The following is a 24,755-nucleotide window of genomic DNA, read 5'->3' on the forward strand; positions in this document are numbered from 1 at the left end:
TAAATGTTAAAGATGGGAGTTACAAATAAAGCTTTGATGCAAGAGGTTTTTGAACTGTATGTAGTTTTCCTTTAAAAACAACACACGCAAAGCCAAATGAACAAACAACCCCACAAAACATGAAGAAAGTGTGAAATTATATAAACTTTCCTTGAATGTAGAAGTGATTTCCATATCATTTGCTGTTCAGCCCTTTTTTGAATCCCCATTCATCCCTTTCCTCCCCCCAGTAACCCTTTTCAACCAGGTACTGCATTTCTAATTAATAACATCATCTGTAATTAATAACAGAATGAGGGCATACATACAGATTGGCCTTACATGGAGTCTTCCTCTGGTCTGTCTGTTTCTGTGTATATTACTGTTGCTAGATAAGGAGCTAGCAGTTGCGTGTCTCAGGTGGCACACACTGAGCAGCTATGTCACAAATTTAGTTGCAGATTTGCCACATCGGTAAAGCTGCATGGCAAAGTTGCCTGGTGACTGCAGCTGTTCACTTGCTCACGTAAGGAGCAGAGAGCTGGGCAGTGTCTCTGTCATAGTTCTCCAAGAGCTGTGTCCAAAAGCAGGGAAAGTACCTGATATTTGCAGTGTCTGGGAAAGCACAAGGAAAAGCAAGAAGGCTACGAGGGATCTGCAATATGATCAAAGCAAAAGTTTAGGGTAATCCTTCTTATATTTGCATCCTAACAACATAGGTGTAGGAGGAGAAGGTACTGGTGAAGGCAAGAGGAGTAGTTTGCTAACTAAGGTGCAATGGAACAAGAGTTTGGAGAAATTGGTTGGTGCACAAATAATAAAGAAAAGCAGTGGCAGAGAGACATTACTGAGAAAGAGTAATGTCTTTACTCTTTCTGAGGACTTTGCTCTTCACTCAGCTGGGATATCCAAGTAGCAAGAGAGAGATTCAAGCTTGACACACAAGTTATGAGGTAAAGAGAATCACAGTGTTGCCTTCTGTGACTGTGCTGGAGACAGCAAGGTTTTGGTGTTTTTTCATGTGGATTGTAAGCATGAAGAGATACCAAAAGCAGGAATGCAGACGTTTTATTTTGGAGTAACAAAAAAATTTGGAGTATTGGTGCAGTAAGATCAACCCAGGTGTTATCTGTTTTGAAATGGCAGTTGAATTAATGCTTATAGACAAGTTCTTAACAATTACAGAAACATAAAAAACACATCAATAGAGGGTAAAACAAAAATTTGGTATCTTTAGAGTCATTAAGCTTTGCAGCAAGTGCTGCACAAGGCCAATCCATTTCAAGCAAGGGTGTTCAACACTACTCTATTTTGTTCTTTCTTAGCATATGCTTTATAGGAACCTGTATTCCTATTGCCCTTGTGATTCTAAGAGGGTTTGTAAGATCTATTTTCTTTCAGATCATCATGCTACAATTAAATGTGTGTCTAATTCAAATTGCAACTACTTAGCTCTGTTCCGGAGAAATGCCGCTGCTCTGATTGTATTTTCCCCTTTCTTGAAACCTCTAGATTCAGTACTTGTGCTTTTCCCATATTGACTTCCCATCATGACTTCAGAATAGAAAGGAACATGTTGGAAAAACGTGGTATTTGTAGATAAGGGCAAATTATTTTCGAGGAGACAAATATAAAGTCTAAAATGATTTTAAAGAGAATATTTTGTTTATGATCGAGCCACATAGGTATACACTAGAAGAATTTTGAAAGCATTCTGCATTTGCACAAATATTATTAGAAGAATACTATTTTGAGAAGCTAAGTACTCATGATGAAAGTCTAGGTAGCATATTAAATTGTAAAAATTAAAGGGAGCTGAATGCTGAAGGCTCACTATCCCCACCAACACCAACTTAACTGAAGCACATCAAAAAAACAACCAAATCAAACCAAAACTCCATCTGCTTTGTAGTAACTTAAAGAGCTGTGGTATTTGTTTATGATTATGTTTCTTGTCAGCCAAATTAGCTTTTAGCCACAAATAACAGCTCTACATCCACAAAACCCCTACCAATTTCTGGTGCAGATCTAATACCTCCCGTGTATATTGACATTTCTTTCAGCTTGCTTGTATTTTATTTGACAAAACAAAGTCTACCACTGAAAGGCAAACTAATATAGTTTGGCTATGTACAGGCCATGAGTCACAAAGAGACCCCAGAATCTCTTAAGATTTTGTTTCTGTTGTTGATTTTGCTCCCATTTTTCAAGTTGCTAAATAGAACCTAACACATGTGTAAGCCCATCTGGGTAAATTGAACAGATGCAGTCACCAGAAGAGATTTTCTAGGCCACTAAAATAAACATGTTTTTATAATAACTTTTTAAAGTAAAATGTGACTTGTTAAGACACACCTTGATTGCCTTCAATATGGTATTACCTATTTTAGCAAGGATTTCAGTCTGGTTTTGCTAGATTCTGCCAACCATAAGCAGTATGATACAGTGCTATGTATTTATGCCAAAAGCAGCGCCTTCCAGAAGCTCTCAGCATGTCACAAAAGTAAATATAATCAGTCTTAGAATGGTATATTATTAATGTAAGTATTTCTTGAGAAAGGCAAAAATGAGAGCTGGGATATATGTGCACTTTATTATTTTTTTTTCAGTTTGGGATTCTGCTTCTGTGTTCTTATCACTGCATGTCTATGTGTCTTAATTTCCTAGTTTCTAAGTGTGTGTAGAAGATTTCAGGCTTTCAGGTCTTAGTCATCAGGGAAGTGTTGGGATGGAATATGGAAGCTTTCCCAGCTCTCCAGTGATTTCTTGAATCATGTCATCTACGCATCTCTGTCTAGATGAGATTTCTTTTACTTTCTTAATATTTAGATTTAAAGTTTGCCTTGATTTAGAATCTTGAAATTAAAGGTGTTTTTTTTTTTTTGTTTAGTTCTGAGTACAAAGATTGATGCTGAATGATCAATGTTAACATTTTGATGTCAGTTATTGGAGATATTGAAAGAAATTGCCCTTGTTTTAAATGGAAGATAGAAAGGGATGTAGAGAATTTTATCAAAAAATCTTCAAGAGTTTGTCTTAAAGACTGAGCTTCACCATTTCAGCTTCAAACTGAATTGTTCTGACACAACTAAAATGCAAATACTACAGGCTTGCATCCTCAGCTGCAATAACTGCTGTGAAAAGCAATACAAACTTGTGATTTAGATTATTATTATGGAAGCAGTGAAGTGAACAACCAGGAATCATTGATGATATTGGGGAGGCAAGTACATGAGGATTTACTCTTTCAATGTTGGAGAAGTTGAAGTAGAGGATAAAATGTCCCCATCAAATGGTATGGATCCATTTTTGTTTCACTAGGCACTTATCACTTAAAGAATCTGTCAGAATTGCTTAAAAGACTTGGCTCTGGGCAGATAATCTGGTTCTCCATGGAATACTTAGCTGAATAAATGTTAAGTGTCTGTCTGCCATATTGAACCTCTACCAATGTTTTTATTTCCAGGCATTTGTACTTTTAACAACTGAACTTGTTCTGTCTTCTATGGTGTTTCACTGAGTGTGAGTCTTTTTGGTTTTCTTTGCTTATTTTACAGAGATTTTTATAACAGATAAATGTTTAAATGTCTTGACGGGGGGGGGAAGAAAGAAAAAGAAAGTGATTTTTATTTGGTGATATCAAATTTTCCTTCTATTCTTCATGGAAGAATTACCTGCAGAAGGGTACTATGTTGTTGGTTAACTTGTAGTTTCACATGCAACTATTGCAGTAATTCCTTTCTGAAGTACTGAGCCTACCTAGTTCATTGCAGTTGTCTATGCAATGCAAGTCTCCTGCTGCTTTAAATGGGCTTAACTCTTGGCTGCTGTAGTCTTTTCAGTGGTAAAGCACTGAGAGGCCTTTCATTCCATAGCTTTTGTTGATTTTCAGCATCATTGTAGTTTTATAGTAAAAGTGGGATTTAAGATGAACCTAAAATGACCAGCCAGTATTGAAGTAGATAGTGTGATATATGTATGTAAGCAAAGTTCATAGTTCAAGTTATCCGCCTGTATCTATATATCTTGCTTTTCAAGGAGACTTTTTTTTTTTTTCATTTTATTTTACATCTGCAGCATTGAGATCAATGGCCTGCTCAACAAGGGTTATGAAAATCTCAGTGTAACCATAAATACTCTTAAAATTTATGACAGGATATGGGGAAATGGCAAACTTTTTATGTCTAATTGTTAATTAAGATGAATTATAGGGGACTGGAGGCTAAATACAACCAGAAACTTTGAATTTTAACTATTAACAACCAGTAATACTGATTTGTTACTGACATATGCATGTCTGTGTGTGTATGTATGTGTAAATCTTGTTCTATGGCCTATATGCTATAATGCCAGCAACATGTTCTATCATGCTTAGAGTTTAGCAGATTTTTTTTTATTAAATATTTTTTAATATTTTTCTGCTGATGTAGTTGCTGTATGAATTAGTAATTTCTGACCTGTACTTTGTTTCTAAGGTCTATTAAATTACATTTACCACCAAAAACTGGGCGGGATGACAATACCACCACTTACTACTGGGGTTCCCCAGGGCTCCATTTTAGAGCCAGTTCTCTCTTTTTTTTTTTTTTTAATGATCTGGATGCAGAACTTGAATACATACTCAGTAAGTTTGCAGATGGTACTAAATTAGGAGGAGCTGTTGACTCTGTCGAGGGTAGAGAAGCCTTGCCAAGAAATCTTGTCAAGTTAGAGAGCTGGGCAATCACCAACCACAAGAAGTTTAACAAGAGCAAGTGCCTTATTCTGCACCTGAGATAGGGCAACCTTGACTATATGTACAGGCTGGGGGGATGAGAGGCTGCAGAGCAGCTCCACAGAAAGGGAGTTGGGGGTTCTGGTCAACAGTGAGATGAATACAAGACAGTGGTGTGCCCTGGCAGCCCAAAGGACCATCAGTACCCTGGGGTACATCAAGCAGGGCATTGCCAGATGGTTGAGGGAAAGGATTGTCCTGGTCTGCTCTGGTGTGGCCTTACCTCAAGTACTGTGTGTAACTTTCAGTATCAACTACAGTTAATGCTGTATGTATACTTTATGTAGTTAATACTGTGTGTAACTTTCAGTATTAACTACAGTATAAGGTCCTTCTTATTTATGTCCCTGTAAAACTATTAGGGAGCGTCCAAAGGAGGGCTATAAAGGTGGTGAAAAGTTTAGAGGGGAAAGCATATGAGGAGTAGCTGAGGTCCCTTGGTTTGTTCAGCCTAGAGAAGAGGAGACTGAGGGGAGGCCTCATGGCGGCCTGCAGCTTCCTCACCAAGGGGGAGCAGGGGCAGGCACTGAGAGAGAGGTTGGGCACTGGAACAGGCTCCTCAGCACAGTAGTAACAGCACCAAGGCTGCTGGAGTTCAAGAAGTGTTTGGACAATGCTCTCAAGACACATGGTTGGATTTTTGTATATTTGCTTATGGAGCCAGCAGTTGGACTTGTTGATGATCCATGTGGGTTCCTTCCTGCTCAGGGTATTCTATGACAATACTGACCTAAAATGAGAACCATAGTAATAATTTCGTTGGCTATTTCAGTTGTTATTTTTTTCTTCTTGTTGCACTAGTGACTTATTAGTCTGCTGCTTGGGGTATAATTCATCTGATCTAAAAGTCTGCGACTGAGGTAGTCATCTAACTTTCTTTTGTGTACTCAAGACAATTCCTGAACAGGACCCTTTTTTTCTGACCATAAATAGAGCTGAAATGCACTGTCTGACACACAGATGTCTAAAGCTTGACTGCAGCGATCCCATTCCTCTTCCTGGGAGAGCCAGCTGCGTGGAAGCCAGACTGCCAAAGCTTTACCAGTACATGCTTTCTTCTCTGAGTTTTTCAGCTTTTTCTGCTCCATTTCAATGCTTTGGAGCACCTGGTGGAGCAGTGAAGAGACGTTTGGATCACAGCTCGTGCTGGCTGAGGTCTCTAGGGGTTGCCTCAGGGTTTTTTCCTGTTGTCATCGTGTTGAATATCTGCTACCCATAATAAGTTTGGGGACAGAAGATACTCTACGCACACACTTGTAAGTTAGTACAGGGACTGGGGAGAAAACCATCTTGTGAATGAGGACTTGGGGTCTATCAGGTTGTGATTTGAACTGGAGTAACCAGCTGAGGGTTTGTTTTGAGTATGGAGCTTTGCACATAATTTGGACTGAAATTAATATTCCAAGGTGTTCTCCTTTCCTCAGTTTCTATGTAATTTGGCTAGGCACAGGGCAGCAAAGGAATGTGAAACCCCATTCCACAGTGTGTATGACTTGTTTGTTGCCATTTAGGACATAGCTGTAGTTTCAATAACCATGAAAAGCTTGCCTCAATTTCTTTAAATTTGATGCCCTGAGCTATTTTGTGTTAGTCTTCACTGCTGCTTCACTGAAAACACAGGACAGTTCTCTAAAGGATGTGGGCTTCTCTGTGGCATCTTTACCATTGGAGAAGCTGCTATGAGCATGCTGAGCCTGGGATTCATCTCACTTTAACTGGAGCGTTTATGTGGTGGTTGTCCCAGCCTAAGCTGATTATTATAGAGCACAAGGAAAGGAAGAAATACCTACAGAGGGCAGTTCATAATGTCTGTCCAAAATACTGATTTCACAAAATGGTTCCTTACTTTCTGGAAAATTAGTCTCCCACCATTGGCTGCAACAGGAGTTTAGACTGAGTAGATGTGAATAAATAGCTAAATGAGTTAGAAGGTGTCTAAATATACTCACATGAGTGACTTTTAAATGTCTTAAGTTTGGTGTGATGAATCTGAATCTAAATGGTGTACAGGAACTTAGTGAGCCAAAGGGACTCAGTACAGCCATAAATCCAAGTAAGAGTTTGTGTTTCTTAGCCTCTTTAGAATATGTAGGTGGTTATCTGCCTATCTATGCTTCTGTACTTAAAATTTGTTTAACACTAGAATTAGTGAATTTAGAAGGCAAGTGTTAAAGTACTATCATGATCCAAACTGAAGTTATGTGCCTGTAGTATGTTTGAAGCAAGTGTGAAGGCTTTTTTGAGACTATAAATCAACCTGTGTTAGTCTAACAGCAGATGTTGGCCATCAGTTGACATGCATGAAGGAATGAAAAATGGTAATACAAACTGATATTCTATGTAAAAATTAAGCAAGCTAATTTAATCAAGTGCCATGATCTGACATTTTATTAAATTTAAAAGGTATTTGTTAAAATACAGCTCTTCAGTTATGGAACATATGTATAAAATTAACAAAATAATATGGTATAAGTTGAAACTATTATTCTGAACCCATGTTAAAATGTTATTTTATTTTTCTCAGACTTCTTCAATTTACAATGAAAATAAAGAAATAATGATGAAATAATTAACAATGAAATAACTTCTAGTAGGAGTGGCACTTGATAATTAGCAGCCTGTGAAAAATAGGCTGTAGGTATAGCTTCATATTGGAAATAATAGTTTTAATTTCGATCTGTAGCAATTAAGATAGATTTCTGGCAGATCTTCTAGTTGGTTGTTTATGAAAATCTTAAAATGCAGCTTGTATGATAACGTGATACTCTTTAGCGTCTCAGTACTCTCAAAGTACAATGGAAGCGATGACAAAATTTCTTGTAAATAAGAGTGGGGAAAATGAGATTAACATATGATCATGAAGTCAATATTTGAGAATTTGTATTTTCATCTGTGATTAGCTTACGTTCAACATTTGTTGTCTGTTGGAGAAAATGTACTTTTTTTTTTTTTTTTTAAATGCAATACAGAAAGAAGAATTCCACTGTATATATAAGCATGGCAAGATTTTGTTGATATTTGGTTTTGACCTTTTTCTTAGTTGGGAGAAAAGTGAAAGTTACCTTTTATTCTATGTCATCTAAAATATATAGATAGATGAACAAAAGAGTATACTATTATGAATTTGTGGTTTATAATGTTTGAGTTTGTGCTTGTGCATAACTTAAAAAAAATGCTGATGGAAAAAAAAAGCAGTTGAAAGACATTCCTGCTGTTTCAATATTTGTGGTGATAATTTTCCATTGTGTGCATTTTTGATAGCTGGTGAATTCTGGGTAAGAAACAGGAAATAAAAATTAGGCTGAATGTTATGTTGTGACGTATATAAGCTAGAAGGATATTTTTGCACTTGCTTAGTAGTGTATTTTTGGGACTCTCAGTTCACTGCAGCCTTCTGTCATTGCACTTGATTAAAATCTGTGAAGAATTACCTGCTGGTGTGAGAACCTGGTCACAGAAAGCCATTTTACTCTCTATCTGAATACTTCCTGATTTTTTTTTTTTTTCTTGGTTAGCAGTTGCTGCAATATGCAGTGTGCTGGTTGAATCTCGGCTTTTCCCTGACTGTTCAACTCTGCAGCAAGACTTGAGATAAATTATTAAAAATAAAGAGTACCCTTCAAGCTGGGGTAAAGAAAAAAATTTTTGTAAACAAGATATTTCTATTTCAAAAGACAGGCTTAGCAAAGAGTTCATCAGGACATCAGGACTACTTGCTGTTCTGTTAATATCTGCACAGATTCTTTAGTAACCAAATCTTCTGCTGCAGTGTGCTGTGGTTTGCTATGCAGAAATCTTTAGACCAACCCATATTGCTACTGTGCTGTACATTTTCGTCTTTTTATATTAATGTTATTTTTCAGTCTATGAAAAAGAGTACAAAGGGAATGACAAGGCAACAGCTGCTGCAATTGCTACACATTTTTATAGTATCTTTATTCAGGAGGAGGCATTTTTTGATATTGTCAAGCACTGACTAAGTGGTAGCCAGCTGCAGCACTTGGTAAAGTACAGAAGGATATCACCTGCTCACCATAAGCCATGGATATATGTCTGCTTGATGGCCTGGATCTAAACTCTGCAGCAGAAATTTGAATGTTGGCAGACCCTGCAGGCAGCAACAGTGTAAGATACAAAATTCAGTGTTTCATATGATCTATTTGGGGAGAAAATAATGCAGTCAGGATAAGACCTGTTCAGGTGTTTTGATACTCAGTATACTGATGTTTATTTGGAGATGTGCTTACATTTCAGGCTGCTGTAGATCCAGCCCTCTGCAATCCCCTATTCAACAGCTTTTTAGGAGTTGCCAAGAATAACTCTTCAGTTTCAGTAACCTCATGCTCAGGAGCCAGCTAGAACACTTGACACCTGACAAAGTATTTTGGGATTGTAGCACCTTGCTTGGATGCATCTGCTCCATTTGGAAAACACTTCTGCCACTTTACACCCTCTAGATGTGTTCTTTTTAAAATGATATGAGGTAAACGAACCCGATGACACTGCTGCTAAGCACAGGGAAGACGTATCAACTATGGGCCACCAGCGGCCTGTTGACCCCACTACGAGACCCATACATTGCTGCCCATTCCCAAGATCCTTCAGGTGAAGCCACCAAGCAGACTTCCAGCTGTTGGTGGTGTGTGTGTGTGTTTTTTTTTTCCTAGCATTGTGCTCACGGAGGCTATATTTTTTTTTTTTTTTGAGCCAAAATCGAGATATGCCTTCTTTGGAATCTGTGGGACTTGATCACTGGAAAGTTCTCCTGAGATGGTCTGTAGTTGCTGCTTAAAGCCACCCTTGATATAAAAAAGAATTCTATGCTATGTATAAGCTTTTATTCCTTTCCTTTTAAAGTGTATGCAGTCTTGAAATTATTAATGATATGACTCATTTAGAAAGTGAAATCAAAATAGTCTTGCCAGGGAGAATTTGTAGTCTAATCAAATCAAGCCAAAAAGGTATAGAAAAGGCACTTGAGCACAGGGTAATGGGTAATATGAGTAACAGGTATCTTGAGTAATGTGTAAAAGCTTAGTGGAGATCTAAGAAAAAAATCCATCTGCCATTTCTCTCAATTTTGTGTTCTTCCCCTCAGCTGCAATGTCACTATAGAATATGATAATTTTCTGATGTCTAGGTCCTTTGGATTGTAGTGGTTTTGAAAAACCACTTGGATTGTAGTGGTTTTGAAAAAAAGTTTGCGATTCAGTGTTTTAAGACTGCTGCAGTCTTTATTTTGTACATTATTGATGTTTTGAGAAATACGTACGTCAGGACAGGTTAAGGAGAGGTGAATGTGGAAGACCAGCAACTCACCAACGGGGGGGGGTAGATTGCATATTGGTCGTTTCATGGAGGGATAGCCAGTCTCTTTAATGGGAGGTTCAAAAACTCTTTTACACTTAGTAGTAAAAGTGTCTACGAACTGTCTTTTCAGAGTTGTGATTGCTTGGGATTTTATAATATGATGCAGTTTCAGATCATCATTTCAAAGCTGGAACAGTGAGGTGAACTGAAGAAAGCAGGTACAATTTGATGGCCCTTTTATGATATTTTAAACTGAGTAGAGATTCCAAGTTGGTAACACCCCTTCTGGAGTTGTTCATGGGAGGATACCATATCAGATCTTAAAACTTTCCTTAATGGTCTGCAGGAAAGAATAAATCATAAATCACAAATGCTCAGAAAAGAAGTTGTGAACAGCAGTCTGAGAAAAAATTTCAAAATGGAATTAAATTCTTGCTAAGAAGCAAGAATTCAGGAAGGTGGTAGACTTCTCATAGTGACAAGAAAGCGTTGCATGGGAAATGTGTGAAGTGAAAGGGTGAATCTCATAAGTTAGAGCAGCTTTAGAATGAAATATATTGGCAGAGCATTAGAAGAGGATGGAGATTAGAATAAATCTTTAACCTTGTTCCAGAAAGACAAAAACAACACGGTGCCTGGTTAATCTTTTTGGTTGGGGATTAGAGGAAAATTTGTATGATTGATTGGGCAGCTGCGAAATATCAGTGGGGCAGGCAGAGCACTGAAGTGAAATGATTCAAGAAATAGTGCTGAAAAAGGATTAAGGGAAGAGAAAGTGATCTAGGATTGAATTTGCAAACTCAAGCAGATGGTCGTATTACTGACTTAGCCTCCTGAATCTGCTCACAAGATAGAAGACGGAGGGCTGACGAATTTTTCTCCTGTATTGCATGAAAGCGGTGACGCAGAGGGGAGGCATTCACAGCATGCACAAGAGGGTCTCATCTGTGAAAGAACTGTGTTGTCAAAGCCTTCTTGCTCTGGGGAGCCTGTGAGTGGGACAGGACGAACACACCAAAAAGAGTATTTTCAGTTTGAGTCTAAGTATTGTGGGACCTTGAACAAACTGTTAGTTTTAACATGTGCCACTGTTTTATATCTGAGATGAGTGAATTATTTCTCAGAAAAATATTGTAAAACTGAAAACCTTCAGTTGTAGCAGTTTTAGATACTTATCATGAGTCTGGATTTGTTAGCTTGGACTGAGCACCATGGGGTTATGAGATAACTTGGCATTTGTTTAGAGTTGGCTTGATAAGTGCCTGGCTCACGTCATAGATATAATGTTCTTGTGTTTGCCTGAAGAATCTTGTGGACACCTTTTCTAGCATATTCTCACCTGTCTTTACTGTTATTCACACCAGCGGGATCATATACAGCATAGATACGTCCTGTGCTGTAATTATGCCTTTGATTGCAGAATAGATGTAGCTTGGAACAAGTGAGTGAGGGTGTAACATAATAGCATTCTTACCAAATTCCTAAAATAAGTGGAATTGCATCAGAGATAAATTTGACACACTGGAGCTTTTAAGAAGCTGACATCAGCCCACCAGCTGTTCTGTTTAATTTGATAAGCATACTTTATTGCAGATGTTTTCCACCCCCCCCTCCTGATCCCCCCCTTCTGTCAACTGTGTCAGATGCAAAGTTATCCACTGTTAACTATGGTTACAGACAGATAAAATTATTATTAGGCACTGACAGCTAAACTCGGCATTTTTTGGGATTGTAGGACCACAGAGCTAATCAGTGAGAAATAATCAAATGAGTCATCTCAACTGGAAATATGTTCATTTACAGACATATTTTTAGTAGAACTCAATCCAAAGCAAACACACTAGCACATGTGCGCACAAGGCTGAAACCAGTTGTGGCACCGTTTGATGTCTACTCGGTAGAAACAAGAGCCAGAAGAGGAAGCTTTGACGTTGCATGCAGACAATAAATTGTTTCAGTGTTGTGTGCATGTGTGACACCACTAGTGGGTTGAGCACTTGAGCAGGTGTTTAGCAGGCACAGCTGAAGGGTATAGACACCTAGCTGATCTCTGCAGTGCTCAAATCAAACTCATTTTTTTTTTCTTTCTTGACAAAGTAATTTGGAGAGCATAGCAGGTGCTCTTGGTACCTGATTGTGCTGGAGCCACTCATTCAGATCTGGACCTTCGCCTTGTGATGGAGTGTTTCATTGCTCTCTGGTGCTTGTGGAAGCCAAGGGCTGGGCTGAGTACCGTGCCTGAGTTTCTCTGCTAAGTGTTGATGTGCAAATTCTGGAAAAGCTCTGCTCTGCCATACAGCATCACTCAATTTAAATGGTGCACATCACAGTTTTTTTTTTTTTTTCCTTGTAGATAGAGATTTCTTTCTGACAGGCCCTTTGTATCGTTGTTCTATAGCGAAAACTTTTTTTCTGACAAGTGCTGAATATGAATCTACGTGACTCAAGATTTTTAAATATTTTTTTGAACTGCCACATGTCTTTAGTACTGCAGATCAGCATGACTTTGCTGTAATTTGGCAAAATTATTTTGATGACTAAGTAAGAGCTTTTCAGGGAAGGAGAAGGAAATAAAGTGATGGTTTTACTAGCAACCCACTTCCCAGTACTGTAGCAAGAGCTGCCAGCTGGTCTGGTCCTCTAGAACTCCATCTATTTTGCATGGCGTTTTCTGTCCCAAAGGATACTTCCTTTGGAATAATGTTGAATTCTTATGAAATTACTCCTCCTATAGGATAAAACTAAAATATGTACCATAAAATGTGTCCAGATTAATTAGCATCACGTGACTGCATAATCTGTTCTTCTCTCTCATCCTAAGGCAAGTTTAGCTATGCCTAGATCCTCTTGAGCAGTTTTAAAAGTCTTGTAATGATGAAGTTTCTAAACTGGTCAGTGAAAATGCTTTGCTGTGTGCAGAAAACTTCTTCCTACCTGTTTTTGAAACAAAGGGTCAAAATGACCTATTTGCTTCAGCTGAAACCTTACCGTTCTTGAGTGTGAAGTCAAAGAATCAGAGGATCACTACTATTGTATTCACTTGCCCTCTTCTGATTAAATGAGATTTTGGTTTCTATACAGCTGTCTGGTGTTGTTGACTGACGCTCAGTGTTCACTTCACTGTAACCACCAGATCATTCTCTACAGCAACGTTGTCTTATCACTGCTTTTTATCCTGCATCCTTACCTGAGGGTTGAGCACTCTGCTGAAGTTGTTTTCAGTTCCTAAGGGTTGTGCTCCCTTACAGAGTGTGAGCACTAATTCCTGATGACTGAGGAGGTTACTATTATTGTTTTTACTATTAACTATTGCAACACTTGGTCATCTGCCACCAAGAAGGTCATAGAGTTGTGATTTAAGGTCTGATATAGTAATCAAATTTTGGGCCCATTTCTTGCCTCTGTTATAGGCTTCCTTTGCATTCAGTCCTCAGGAGTTCTAGGGTAGCCTCCCTGGTTGGATGGTATTTCAAAGTAGAGCTTGGTAGCTGTTTGATGACACTGGTTGGTCAGTCAAGAATAGAATTAGTAGTTAAAGTAAGTAGCATTAGGCTTTGAGTATTTTTGTTGTTGGTATTTCCCATGGGATTGTTGACATGATATTTAATCATTACTGAACATGGTTCTTGCACATTATGTACATAGTATTTAATGAATCCTATTCATCCAGACTTCTGTTTGTTGTCAGCAGGGATTTGAAGAAGGAAAAGCTCCATCTTAATGCGTTACTTCTGCATTGTTGCTTTCTACCTTCTTCCAAAGCACACAGAGAATGAGGCTCTTAGGCAATTAGGATTAGAGCTCCCATCAGCACTGAAAGTTGTCTGGTTGGTGTGTTTTATTCAGACGCCTAGCATTAAACAATTTATTTTTTTCTGTAGGACAGATCACAAGGGTCATTTTAGAGGACGAATTAGTGGATCCCATTGGCATATTGTTGCCAGTAATTGTGGAAGTAATTGTGTACTTGATGGCCTACAGGCCTTACAAACTTTTACTCTACTCTTTAATCAAGTGCTTATCCCAACAAGGCTGAAGTAAAGTTTGTAAATCAAGAAATATTCTACAGCTTTCTTAGGCAGCAATCAGTTTGTACAGGCTTAATTTCTGTTTGTAACCTATTTTTAATGGATATGTGGCACCTATGCTCGTTGCACAGCTGAACAGTAAATGGAATGCGGTGAAGCAGAACAGTGCATATGTGGAGGTTGAGGAAGCTATTAAAGACTGAACTAGTAAAGTCTGTGCTGAAATCCTGATTTATAACATATAAAGTCGATGGAAATATTCCACTAACTGCAGTATTTGTCATATAAAACAGCAGTAGAAGAATGTTTGAATGTACTAGCATAACTTACCATTTTTAACCCCTGAATGCATAATTTTGCAAATGTGACACTCAGTGATCTGTATGCTATTTCAGAGATGGTATACTCACACAGAGCAGTAGAAACACATGGTCAGTGTTACGTCTTTGTGAGGTAATTATGTGTAATGGGACAGATTATGAAGAGTACAACAAATTATTTAAGTTAGTAATAGCTCATGTTCTGCTTCCTGTGTTGTCTGTGAGGGAGTAAACTACAAAATATAAAAAATCATGTAAAATAGCTGAAAATGGTTGCCTATTTTTATCCTGAAGTGGAAGCAAAATGTAAATGTCAAGGTCATGACATAATGAGCTGAAGCACAGAATTCAGAAGTTTAAAAAATATGCATAATTATTGAAAGTTTAAGGTACTAGAATGCGAAGAAGGGAAAAACAAACAAACAACCCCCGCCCCCCCATCCTTAGCAGGTTCTGAAAAAAATGTTTACAATGCAAAAATTCCACCATCAAAACCACACCTATGTCTGTATAGCTAGAAGCTCTAGTGCTGTAGATGATGCCTTCCTGTGACAATCCAGCCAGCCAGTTTTGGTCCTTTGATAGAACTGACATGTCGAGAAGGTTAAGGATTAGTCAAAACTGACTTTACACAGGAGGTGTAAATTTTCAGGCATTCACGGGGCAAAGAGTCACACTGTATATTACAAAGAATACATATTTCTTTGTTCAGTCGTAACTTGAATTTTCCAATCCTGGAAAGATATACCTAGTCAAAACATACTGATTATAAATACAAGGGCCTGCTGTGTGTCACAAGAAACCAACCTTTTTCTTGACTGGGTAGTAAACATCTCATGTAATCTTAGGATATTTGAATGGATTTTACAGACAAGTCGAATAACCACCGGAAATGAAAGTAAGTGTTATTAAGGAGCTTTGAGAACTTGCTGTTTTAATACTGTACATTGACAGCAACCCCATGCTCTTCCCTCACTAGTTTGGTCTTCTGGAATGCAGTTCTGAGCAGGCACTTTGCCAGCAGCAGGTTGCTGCTTGTTTGGTTTTAGGGAAGCACATTTTTACCTGTAGAAAATGCTGTGATGCTGGTAATTTTTCATTGTTATTATTATAATTATTATTATTATTATTTTTACTGGTTTCTTTGCTAAATCATTTCATTACTTGTTTAGTTTCTGTAAGTATATAGATTTCATGAAAATAATTATGTAGCCCATAATGAATAGATATAATTAGGAATCTGCTAGGAGCTGTTCTTTGTTCAGTAACTGTCTTTGCTTTTCAAAATTGGGTGTTTAAAAAATAAATAGGGCTTTGTAAAATAGATAACGTCTACCTATTTTTTTTAAATGCCTCCCTAAGTATCAAAATGATAAATGCAGTTGTGTGATTATCAAAAGCTGAAGCTGTTTGAGTCAATGCAGATATCTGACATAATACAAAGCAAAATATCTTTTTGCTGGAAGATATGATATCTCTAAAACTATGAATTGGTGTGCTGGCTGACACTGCAGGGTTTATTGGGATTAATGGATTACTCCAAGGTGATGCTTGGGAGGGAGAAGATGGTGCTTGGGAGAAGAAATCTTGGGAGCTTTCTCACTCAGATCATCAGGTTAGAAGTCTAAGAAAGGATTCTGCTCTTCCTTCAGCTCGTTCTGTTCCTGTGGGTAGGCAGCATCATCTTTACTCCTCTCCTGCAGTTTGTGGAGCAGAGATGACCCTTACTGCCCGATTCCCTAGAGTGTTACAAGGAAGTTCAGACCATGACCTGGAGAATGAATGAGAGCGGATGGACAAGCCATCCACTAACATGTCTACACTAAATGGGAAGTTTTTCAACATGGATTTACTCTTACTTGCAGTAAGTGCAGATATATCTGATGCTGGGCTCAGCTCTGTTACAGTGAATGTCTTGCACATTTAATAATAAACTGCAGCACCACTTTGTGCACAGAATTTTTTGTTACTGGCACCTAATTTCCCTTAATCTCAGTACCTTTCTGTATCTGAAACCTGGAAAGAAAAAAAAGACAAAGCGGCATCTTTGAGCTTAGTCGTGAAGGCTGCTATGGTGATAGTGAATTGGGATGGAAATAATAACAAATTTTCCAATTTTCATGGAGGAAACTGGCAGGTATGTGTCAAAGTGATGATTATTCAGCAAAAGGAGAATAACAGAGCTATCTGGCAGTCTCTGCAAATGTCTGCAGGGATTTTAGGTCTGTGCTATTGCTTTTTCTTCCAAACTCTGCTGGAGTTTTTGTAAGTCTATATTACATTCCATATAATCTGTTATGTTTGTTTTGAATATGAAGTGGAAATTGAATACAACTTTGTCAGTTATGCCAGGGTGCAGATACTGTTTTTAATCATATTTTACTTAGATTGAATAGGTGTTAACATAATTTCGTTGAGTATGGCAGGCACACACCATTGCTTGTTAACATTATTGTTACGTTGACCAATTACAAAGACCAGTAACTGATTTTCTTGTTTTGGCTATGCATCTAATATTGAGAGTACGTAGAAAAGAATTTCTTAAGAATTTCATGTCTTAAAACGTGGTTTGTTTAGAAGTTCAGTTTCCAAGTGGGTCAAAAGTTACTACAAGTGATTATATTTTGGCAGCAAACATCTGTGCTTGGAGTTGGCTTCTTGGAATCGCTTTGTTTCAGCTCTGTGATGTTAAGTAGCTCAACATTTGATAGAGGCATTTAAAAGACAACGCTATTCCTGTCAGCACCTTTGTGTTGCCTTGACCCCTGCATTTTCAGAGTCGGATGAGGAGAGGTAGGACAGAGGTAGACAGGACTGTATCTGCTTACATAACAACATATAGTCTTACCTTTTGAAGGCTGCAGTTATAGCCCTTTGAGATATAAATTACTTTAATCAGTTTACATCTGACAGTGACTGACAGAAAAAATTATGATGATCTAAAATTCATCTGCATAATGTGGACGTGAAAATGCTCAGGAGTTGAGAGGAGGAAATAGAGCAGTTTGAGATATTTTGTAATTCAAGGTTTAAGAATATTTGAAAAATATTTTTCTTTAGTACATGTTTAATATGAGGCATGGTGTAGCTTTCTTCATGTGAGAGCAAAGTGACCTTCAGTGAAAGTCTTTTTGGAGGCTGTGACTTCAGATGAGGAAACTGCGCATTTTTAGCTCTTCTTATACTGGAGTTAGGTAAGGTTTGCTGATTTGAAAACAAGTTTAGAAAGACATTGCTCAGATGCTTACCCACTTAGTTCTTTCTCTAAAGAAACAGAATGGAATTATATATCTTAATATAATTCTGCAACATGATTAAACTGGGTGTGTATAGGAATTCTCTGAACATGTAGTCAGTAAACGTTGGAAGACTAAATCCAAGGCAGAGTTTATATTGAATTCTTCTCTAAGAATTTATATTGAATTCTTCTCTAATGATGTGCATTGAAATGCAGAGTAACTTAGAGCTGAGTAAATATGCCATTCTCTGTAATCACCCTTAACATAAGCTGACAGTGGCATTACACCTTTCTTACCCCTTCTGTGCCAATTTCATCAACCCCACCTTGCCGAGAATGAAAAGTTCCACAACACTATTGGTTTCCATTAATCAGTAAGCATTTTGTAAGAAATCAGCCTTCATTTGTGAGCTATTTATTTAACAAAATAAGCCATGTACTCTGCAGTACAGCAAAATAAGAGAAAATGTTTGCAAAATGAATTGAGAAAGTTTGTGTCTCGGGAAATCTAGCAGCTGCTATGTTCTTCTTCTTAATCCTCCAGCAATCAGCATCTACATAATATATGTGTGCTTGGTGATAGTGCATAATTGGTTTGCAGTCATCTTGAGCAGAGAAGGGTATGGTGCATTAGATGATTAACTAAAATTAAGTATGTCAGGGACTTTACCCAAAACTAACATATTTTTTTCAACACAGAGTGATTGGTGTAGATGGGATACGTAGAATTCTTTTTCAGACTTCCTCTAAAATCAGTGTGCAGTGGTAGAACATAATTAAATTGGTAGAAATTTAGTTTAAAGTAGTCTTACTCTGTTGTCTGCCTCTGTCTATGACGGTACAATGCTGGAATCTTCTCCAGTGACCCGTTTTTAAACAATGTCAACACAGTGTTTGATGGTGACATGGTTACAGGGGATTCCCTTCTGCCAGTGGGATTGTTTAGGAAAAAGGGATAGGAAGTAGAAGACAGTGTTTGTGTAGCTGCAATCTAATGCTCTTATTTTTTACTTTTTTTCTTTCTTTTTTTTTTAATCAAGTGTAATTAAGGTTACGAAATAATCATTTTGTGCTTTAAAAAAACATATTTCTTCCAAGGGATTCTCCACGTTGTATGTTACTTTGTAGAACTGCGATTTAAATAGATATCTGCATCTGTTCTTTCATTTATTTATTTATTTATTTTTTACAACATCTCCCTTTGATTATGTTACTGCAAGGATTTAGTCCCATAACATCTGTAACTTATGCATACTGATTTTTGTTACAAAGAAACAGGAGGAGCATATACGTTGGAATTATAATTATTTTCATTGATTTGCTCACTTTCTTAATTCAGAGAATAAAAGTTATGCTGAGATTCAGTTCTGCTTGTGTTCATGGATAACTGTTTCTGATTTTAGCAATGACTTTGTAGATGCTTCCCTAAATCTTGAGCCAGAAGCATAACCACTGTTCTGTTTTTGTTTCTGTTTTTTTTTTTTTTTTTTTTTTTGGTAGGATGATGAAGTGGTTCTGCAGTGCACTGCAACAGTTCACAAGGAGCAACAGAAACTGTGTCTTGCTGCCGAAGGATTTGGCAACAGGCTTTGCTTTTTGGAATCCACATCAAATTCTAAGGTACCACTGACTATTTAAAATGTCCTGTTTGAAGCAAGGATATAGTTACAATATTCCCTGCTTTGATGTAATATACACATATCTGTCTAGGAGAATGGACAAAATAAATCTGTCAGTTGTATGACAAATACTTAATTCCCCTTCTAAATGTAATTGTCCTTTTGTCATGGCCCTTTGCCCAGATTCTAGTGCTGTGCTTTCTGTTTTGGGCTGCCTTTAAAACTTAACTAGCTGCATAAGTCCATCTCAGTAATGTGCTTGTTATTGTGGTTGTCAGAACTCTGTGGCAGTAAGCTGCAGTGCAACTTTTGTGTACTGCAATGCAAAGACTTGTTCGATTATGCTGGTTTTTAAGCCACAGGAAAGAGAGTGTTTATTTTACATGTGGTAAATTTTTATTCTGTGCCATTTACACTGACATGATTATTACTTTAAGTCCTTCTAATGCCTTAACCTAGCACAGTAATGATGCAAGTAGCAAAGTCAGCTCATCTAATCAGTAGATTTTCTAATCCTGCTAACTCTGCTGTATATGCAATAGATGCAGTATTTTGAAAAAATAACTTTGCTGTTTGTTTTGAGCAAGAAGCTGTTTCACAATCACATATGCTGAATTAAATGGCACAGAATACAAAAATGTGGCTTCTGAAGGCAAAACGGGTTTTGTGAGAAGAGCAGTGCGTATACCTGGGCTTTGGATTTATATGAAAGGAAGAATGTTGCTTAACATGTATGATTTTTCTTCTACTACAATATAAATGTTTGGTGAGAAAATGAAATAAAGTTAAAGCAACTGGAAAGATATCTAGAAAGATTTAGTTCAAAAAATGATATTTTTTAACTTGCCAACATCTATAACATCCCTTTGATTCTCTGGTACATTGCAGAGTAATGCTTCATTTTCTATCTCATCATTTCGAATGTATTATTCATCACAATAAATTTTTCACTAGGATATTAATGATTCATTATAATAGCAGTGATCTTGATGAATTCATCCGTGCCGCTCTGTTTTAAGTGAATCTTTTTAACAATAAAGATGTGCTGGGATGGAAGTGGTTGCAGTGCTAATCACCTGTAAGGTCAGAAAAATCTATTTAATGAATTTATTATCACTCAGTAAGCTTGCATATTAAATCTACAGTCTCTCTCACACTATATAAAAAGCTTGAACCTTTTTGTCTTTAAGGAATACAGTGTAAATTTCATATCAGTTTCCTATGCTTGTTTGTTGATGCAGCCTTATCTGGATGTTTGGTGAAGCAATATTTATTCTACTCATTGTTCATGAGCTTGGGGGAAAAGGCAAGCAAAAGAAAACCCGTGCAGCTCAACCTTGTTTTAATTTTTAAAACTGACAGTTCCTAGGATGAGCTCATTTGAAGTAATTTGGAGATGCTAATACTGAGGGAGCCATAAAATTGCAGTCAACTTTACTTTAAGGATTTGGTAAATGGGAATAAATAAAAATGTTTTTCTTTCTAATTTCTGTGACCATACAATTTTACTGTTGCATTATTTGAGAGAGCATAGAAAACCTTACAGGAGGCATATGGTAATTCAAAAGAGGTTCCAGAAGAGTTTTTTGAGACAGTTAAAAAATTTTCTCATGTCCTTAAGACTGTTCTTGATTTGTAATGGGATTGTGGTACACTTTAATGCAAACAGTAATGTTGCATCTGAATTACAGCCAGGTATCAAGGGTAAGGTACCAAGCAGCAGTAATAGGTCAAACATCAGTAATAGAACACAGCTATCAACCTGGGCTTATATTCTTGAGAGTCCCTTATACGATCCCCTGCTTTTCTTCAACATCCTTCAGGATGTGGCTTCTGGGGATGTATCTGGTGCTTTATTAGTATGTCTTTTCACATGCAATTTCATGCCCTAGGATCATTGAATAATTCACACTACAAAAATAATGGTCACACTGAAGATATATACTGATGGAATACTTTGGCAAATACTAACTGTTAGTTCTCATCCCATTACAACAATAGCACTGGCAGACACATTATGGAAATTGCTAAATGAAGTTTGCTTCTGTTCAAGTTTACAATGCAAGTGTCTCTGTGGAGGGCTGTATAGATTCCCTTAGCACCTGAAAACAGGAGATTTTGAAAAGAGCATACTAACAAAAGGTGGATGATGACAGTTGGGCTAAATTAACAAACACTTTAATGAGAATTATCAGTTCTTGTAGAAACACAGAATCACAGAATGGTTTGGGTTGGAAAGGACCCTAAGATCACCTAGTTCCACCTCCCCCCCCAACCCCCGCCAAGGGCAGGGACACCTCCCACCAGACCAGGTTGCTCAAAGCCCCATCCAACCTGGCCTTGAGCACTTCCAGGGATGGGGCATCCACAGATTCTCTGGGCAACCTGTTCCAGTGCCTCACTACACTTGGAGTGAAGAATTTCTTCCTAATATCTAAATTAAATCTCCCATTTTAGTTTAAAACCATTACTCCTTGTCCTATCAATGCACCCCTGATAATGAGTTCCTCTACAGTGTTCACACTTCAAAACTGTTTCCAGAAAGAATCCACTTTTTTTTTTTTTTTTTTGGAAGCATTCCATGCTTGTCAAATCCCTTTGCTGAGCAAAAAATATCCTCATTATTTCTTAGCTCTGTGGGACTATTATTTATTTATTTATTTATTTACTTATTTATTTTGGTGTATGCCTCATAATGTGTTGCTTGTTTTTTAAATAAGGAATTCACTTATGTTTGGAGCTACTTTACAGCTTGTTTTTAGGCTTCAGGTTGATTTCTTTCCATTAGAGCAAATGAAGAGACATCTTCTGCTATTGAATATGATATGGGAGTTTTTCTGAGAAGAAATACATCTTATCTCACAACGGTGTCTTGTAGAGTTACATTTCAATCTACAGTTATACTTGTAAGTTTGGGAATATTTTTGTGCATTGGTTTGGTCATTCTTGCAGGAAGAAGGTTGATGTGTGTTGATTGATATGTGAATAGGGGATTGTAGAAGGCTGGAAATGATGTCATGGAGGTCTCTAAAGGAGCCTCCTTCCCAAAGCAGGACCAGCTGTGAGATCAGATGTCATGACCTCATGGACACCAAGTTGAATGCAAGCCAGCAGCATGCCTTTGCCACAGAGAGCAATGGTATCCAGGACTGCATTAGGAGTGCTGCCAGGAGGTTGAGGGAGGTGATCCTTCCTTTCTATACAGCACTAGTGAGGCCACACCTGGAGAGCAGTGCCAGGTGGTCTCTGGCACAAGAGAGACGTGGTAGTCAGACCCTAGTCTGGGTCAGGTGGTACTGGGACTTTGTATAGCAAATGTATTTGTGATCTGAAATGAAGGATTTTGTATTGGATTGCAGTTGTGAAGGACACAGAGTGGCGAGATTCTTTGTTAGTGGCAGTGCTAGCCCTGGAGAAATCAGGGATGTGTCTTTGTGGCTGTTCTTTTGAGTTCTACCAGGGAATATTTTCTAGCTTTTGCTGATAATGGGATAAAAGCTATTTAGCATTTTATCCTATCTGTCTTATTCTTTTTTTTTTTTTATTTATTAAAAATGTTGGAAGGCAAGTGAGAGTATTTGCTACACTTACCTTGTAATTGCTGTTTATCTTCTACTTTCAAATATATAGCAACTTCCCAGTTGTTGCTCAGAGCACATCATCCAATTCCTCCAGATCATCATGTATCTTCAAGAACAAAATAACAGATAAATAAGATGTCATGCCTAAATTGCATGTAATTTTATTAATAGACAGTTCTAAGTGTAAAACAATCATGCTAATACAAGATAAATATGTGAATGTCATCCAAAAATGTGAAGTAGTTCAAGTGAAAAATGATTATTTTTCAATCTCCATCAATTTCAAAGCAGATGTATCTCAAAAGAGATGTTGTTCTATGCATAGATTACACTTTCCAAATGTATTGAGAATGTAAAATACATCAACCATCAAAACTTTTTTAAGATTCAAAACACCACCAACAAGAATAACAAAACACAAAGAAGACAATCTGAAGACAAACTTTAAAATGTTTAGTTTCCACATTTCATCCCGTTATTCATCCTGCAGGTCTTGTTAAAGCTATAGCATTTCTTAATTAAAAAGAAGAAAAGAAGATTTTAGTATCAGAAAAAGGGCAAAAAATATGAACCTCTGTTTTGATGATGGTCTGTAGGTGATCTTGTTTTACCAGAGTTAGTTGTACTTTTAAATCTGTATCTTGTGTGCAAGACCATCCATTTTAGTAACACAAGATCTATGAGTAGTGAACACAATGGCTACTGAAATCTATTTCTTTATATTTTAAAATTAGATTGTTTCTTTTTATACGTAAAGAGATTGCTAGTCTATTCATTCAGAGAACGTGCTTTCTGCCATTGAAGTAATTTTTCTTTAGATCTGAATAATGTTTCCTGAAAAGGAAACAAGTTGGAGCTGTATTTTAACAGCTCCTGGAAATTAGAATCATAGAATATCCTGAGCTGAAAGGGCTCCACAAAGACCATTGAGTTCAAATTTTTACTCTGCACAGGACCACCCCAAAATCAAATCATTATCAGACTAAATTATGCTGGTCCATGGTGCAGAATGAAAAATACTCAGCTCTGGGCCAGTCACAAATGTGGTTTTGATAGCTTGTGAACTGCTGCACAGTTACAGCTTTCCACTGGCATGAGGTGTTTTTTTCACTTTTTTTTTTATGGCAGATGATAAACTCACATACCTTAAATCCGTGGTGCTTGAAGTTACAGAAGAACTACCTTACGTCATTGAAGAAGACTATTATTTTCTCTTGAGTTCTCAGCCATTTGGACTTGAGAGAGGGAAGGATAACACAGTGAGGAATTCTGAAGATCGGATTTTTTTTTTTAAATATTTTTTTTGAGTGGGGCACAAAGTGTGATCCTGTGGCTTGAACTTCCAGCTGAGATGTGAATCACATTATATATAACATGTTACAATGCTGAGAGGAGAGCCCAAGAGCTTATTTTGCAATACCTCATTCATTCCATTTTTGAAGTAAGGAAGAACTTCATATAAAGGTAGGGTTTTGGTAACTGTTTTCTCTTGTGGAGGGTTACTTTTCTGCTGTGGCAGGTCATAGTTGCTGCACTAGGAAGGGTACTGCAGGTTTGGTGCTGTTGGCTGGGGCTGTCCTGTTCCATGGCCCAAAACCACACACATCAGTGACACTCCTGGATGCTACTGTTATTTGAAAGGACAGAAAATGAAACCTGATGGCACTGTGCTCTGGCAAATTGTTTCATGGACTGCCAAATAACAATTCCTTGAGGTTTTACTTTGCTCTTTTTCTGTCTCTTTGTTTTTAGCAAGTAGTTGAACCAGCATGGGCTGGATTGGTGGCTGTGCTGCAAGGGAGGAAGGGAACAGTGGGGAAGGAGGCTGGAGAAGGTCGGTCACCTTGCACAGACAGGGTTACAAGCAAGTACGATTCTCTCATATTTCCACTAGAAATTTCCGTGT

At 37.6% G+C, this 24,755-nt stretch overlaps 1 protein-coding gene across 1 annotated transcript in view; it reads left to right on the forward strand.

Moving 5' to 3' along the window:
* The window catches only part of RYR2 (ryanodine receptor 2), a 423,949-nt gene that overhangs the window by 89,459 nt on the left and 309,735 nt on the right, over window positions 1-24,755 (forward strand). The window contains exon 2 of the mRNA XM_083827634.1: window positions 19,150-19,269. Within this exon, the coding sequence (XP_083683760.1) occupies window positions 19,150-19,269 (120 nt within the window). The remainder of the gene's footprint in view (window positions 1-19,149; window positions 19,270-24,755) is intronic.

The sequence above is a fragment of the Anser anser genome (genome assembly GCF_964211835.1).
Source record: "Anser anser genome assembly, chromosome: 3".
Lineage (NCBI taxonomy): Eukaryota > Metazoa > Chordata > Aves > Anseriformes > Anatidae > Anser > Anser anser.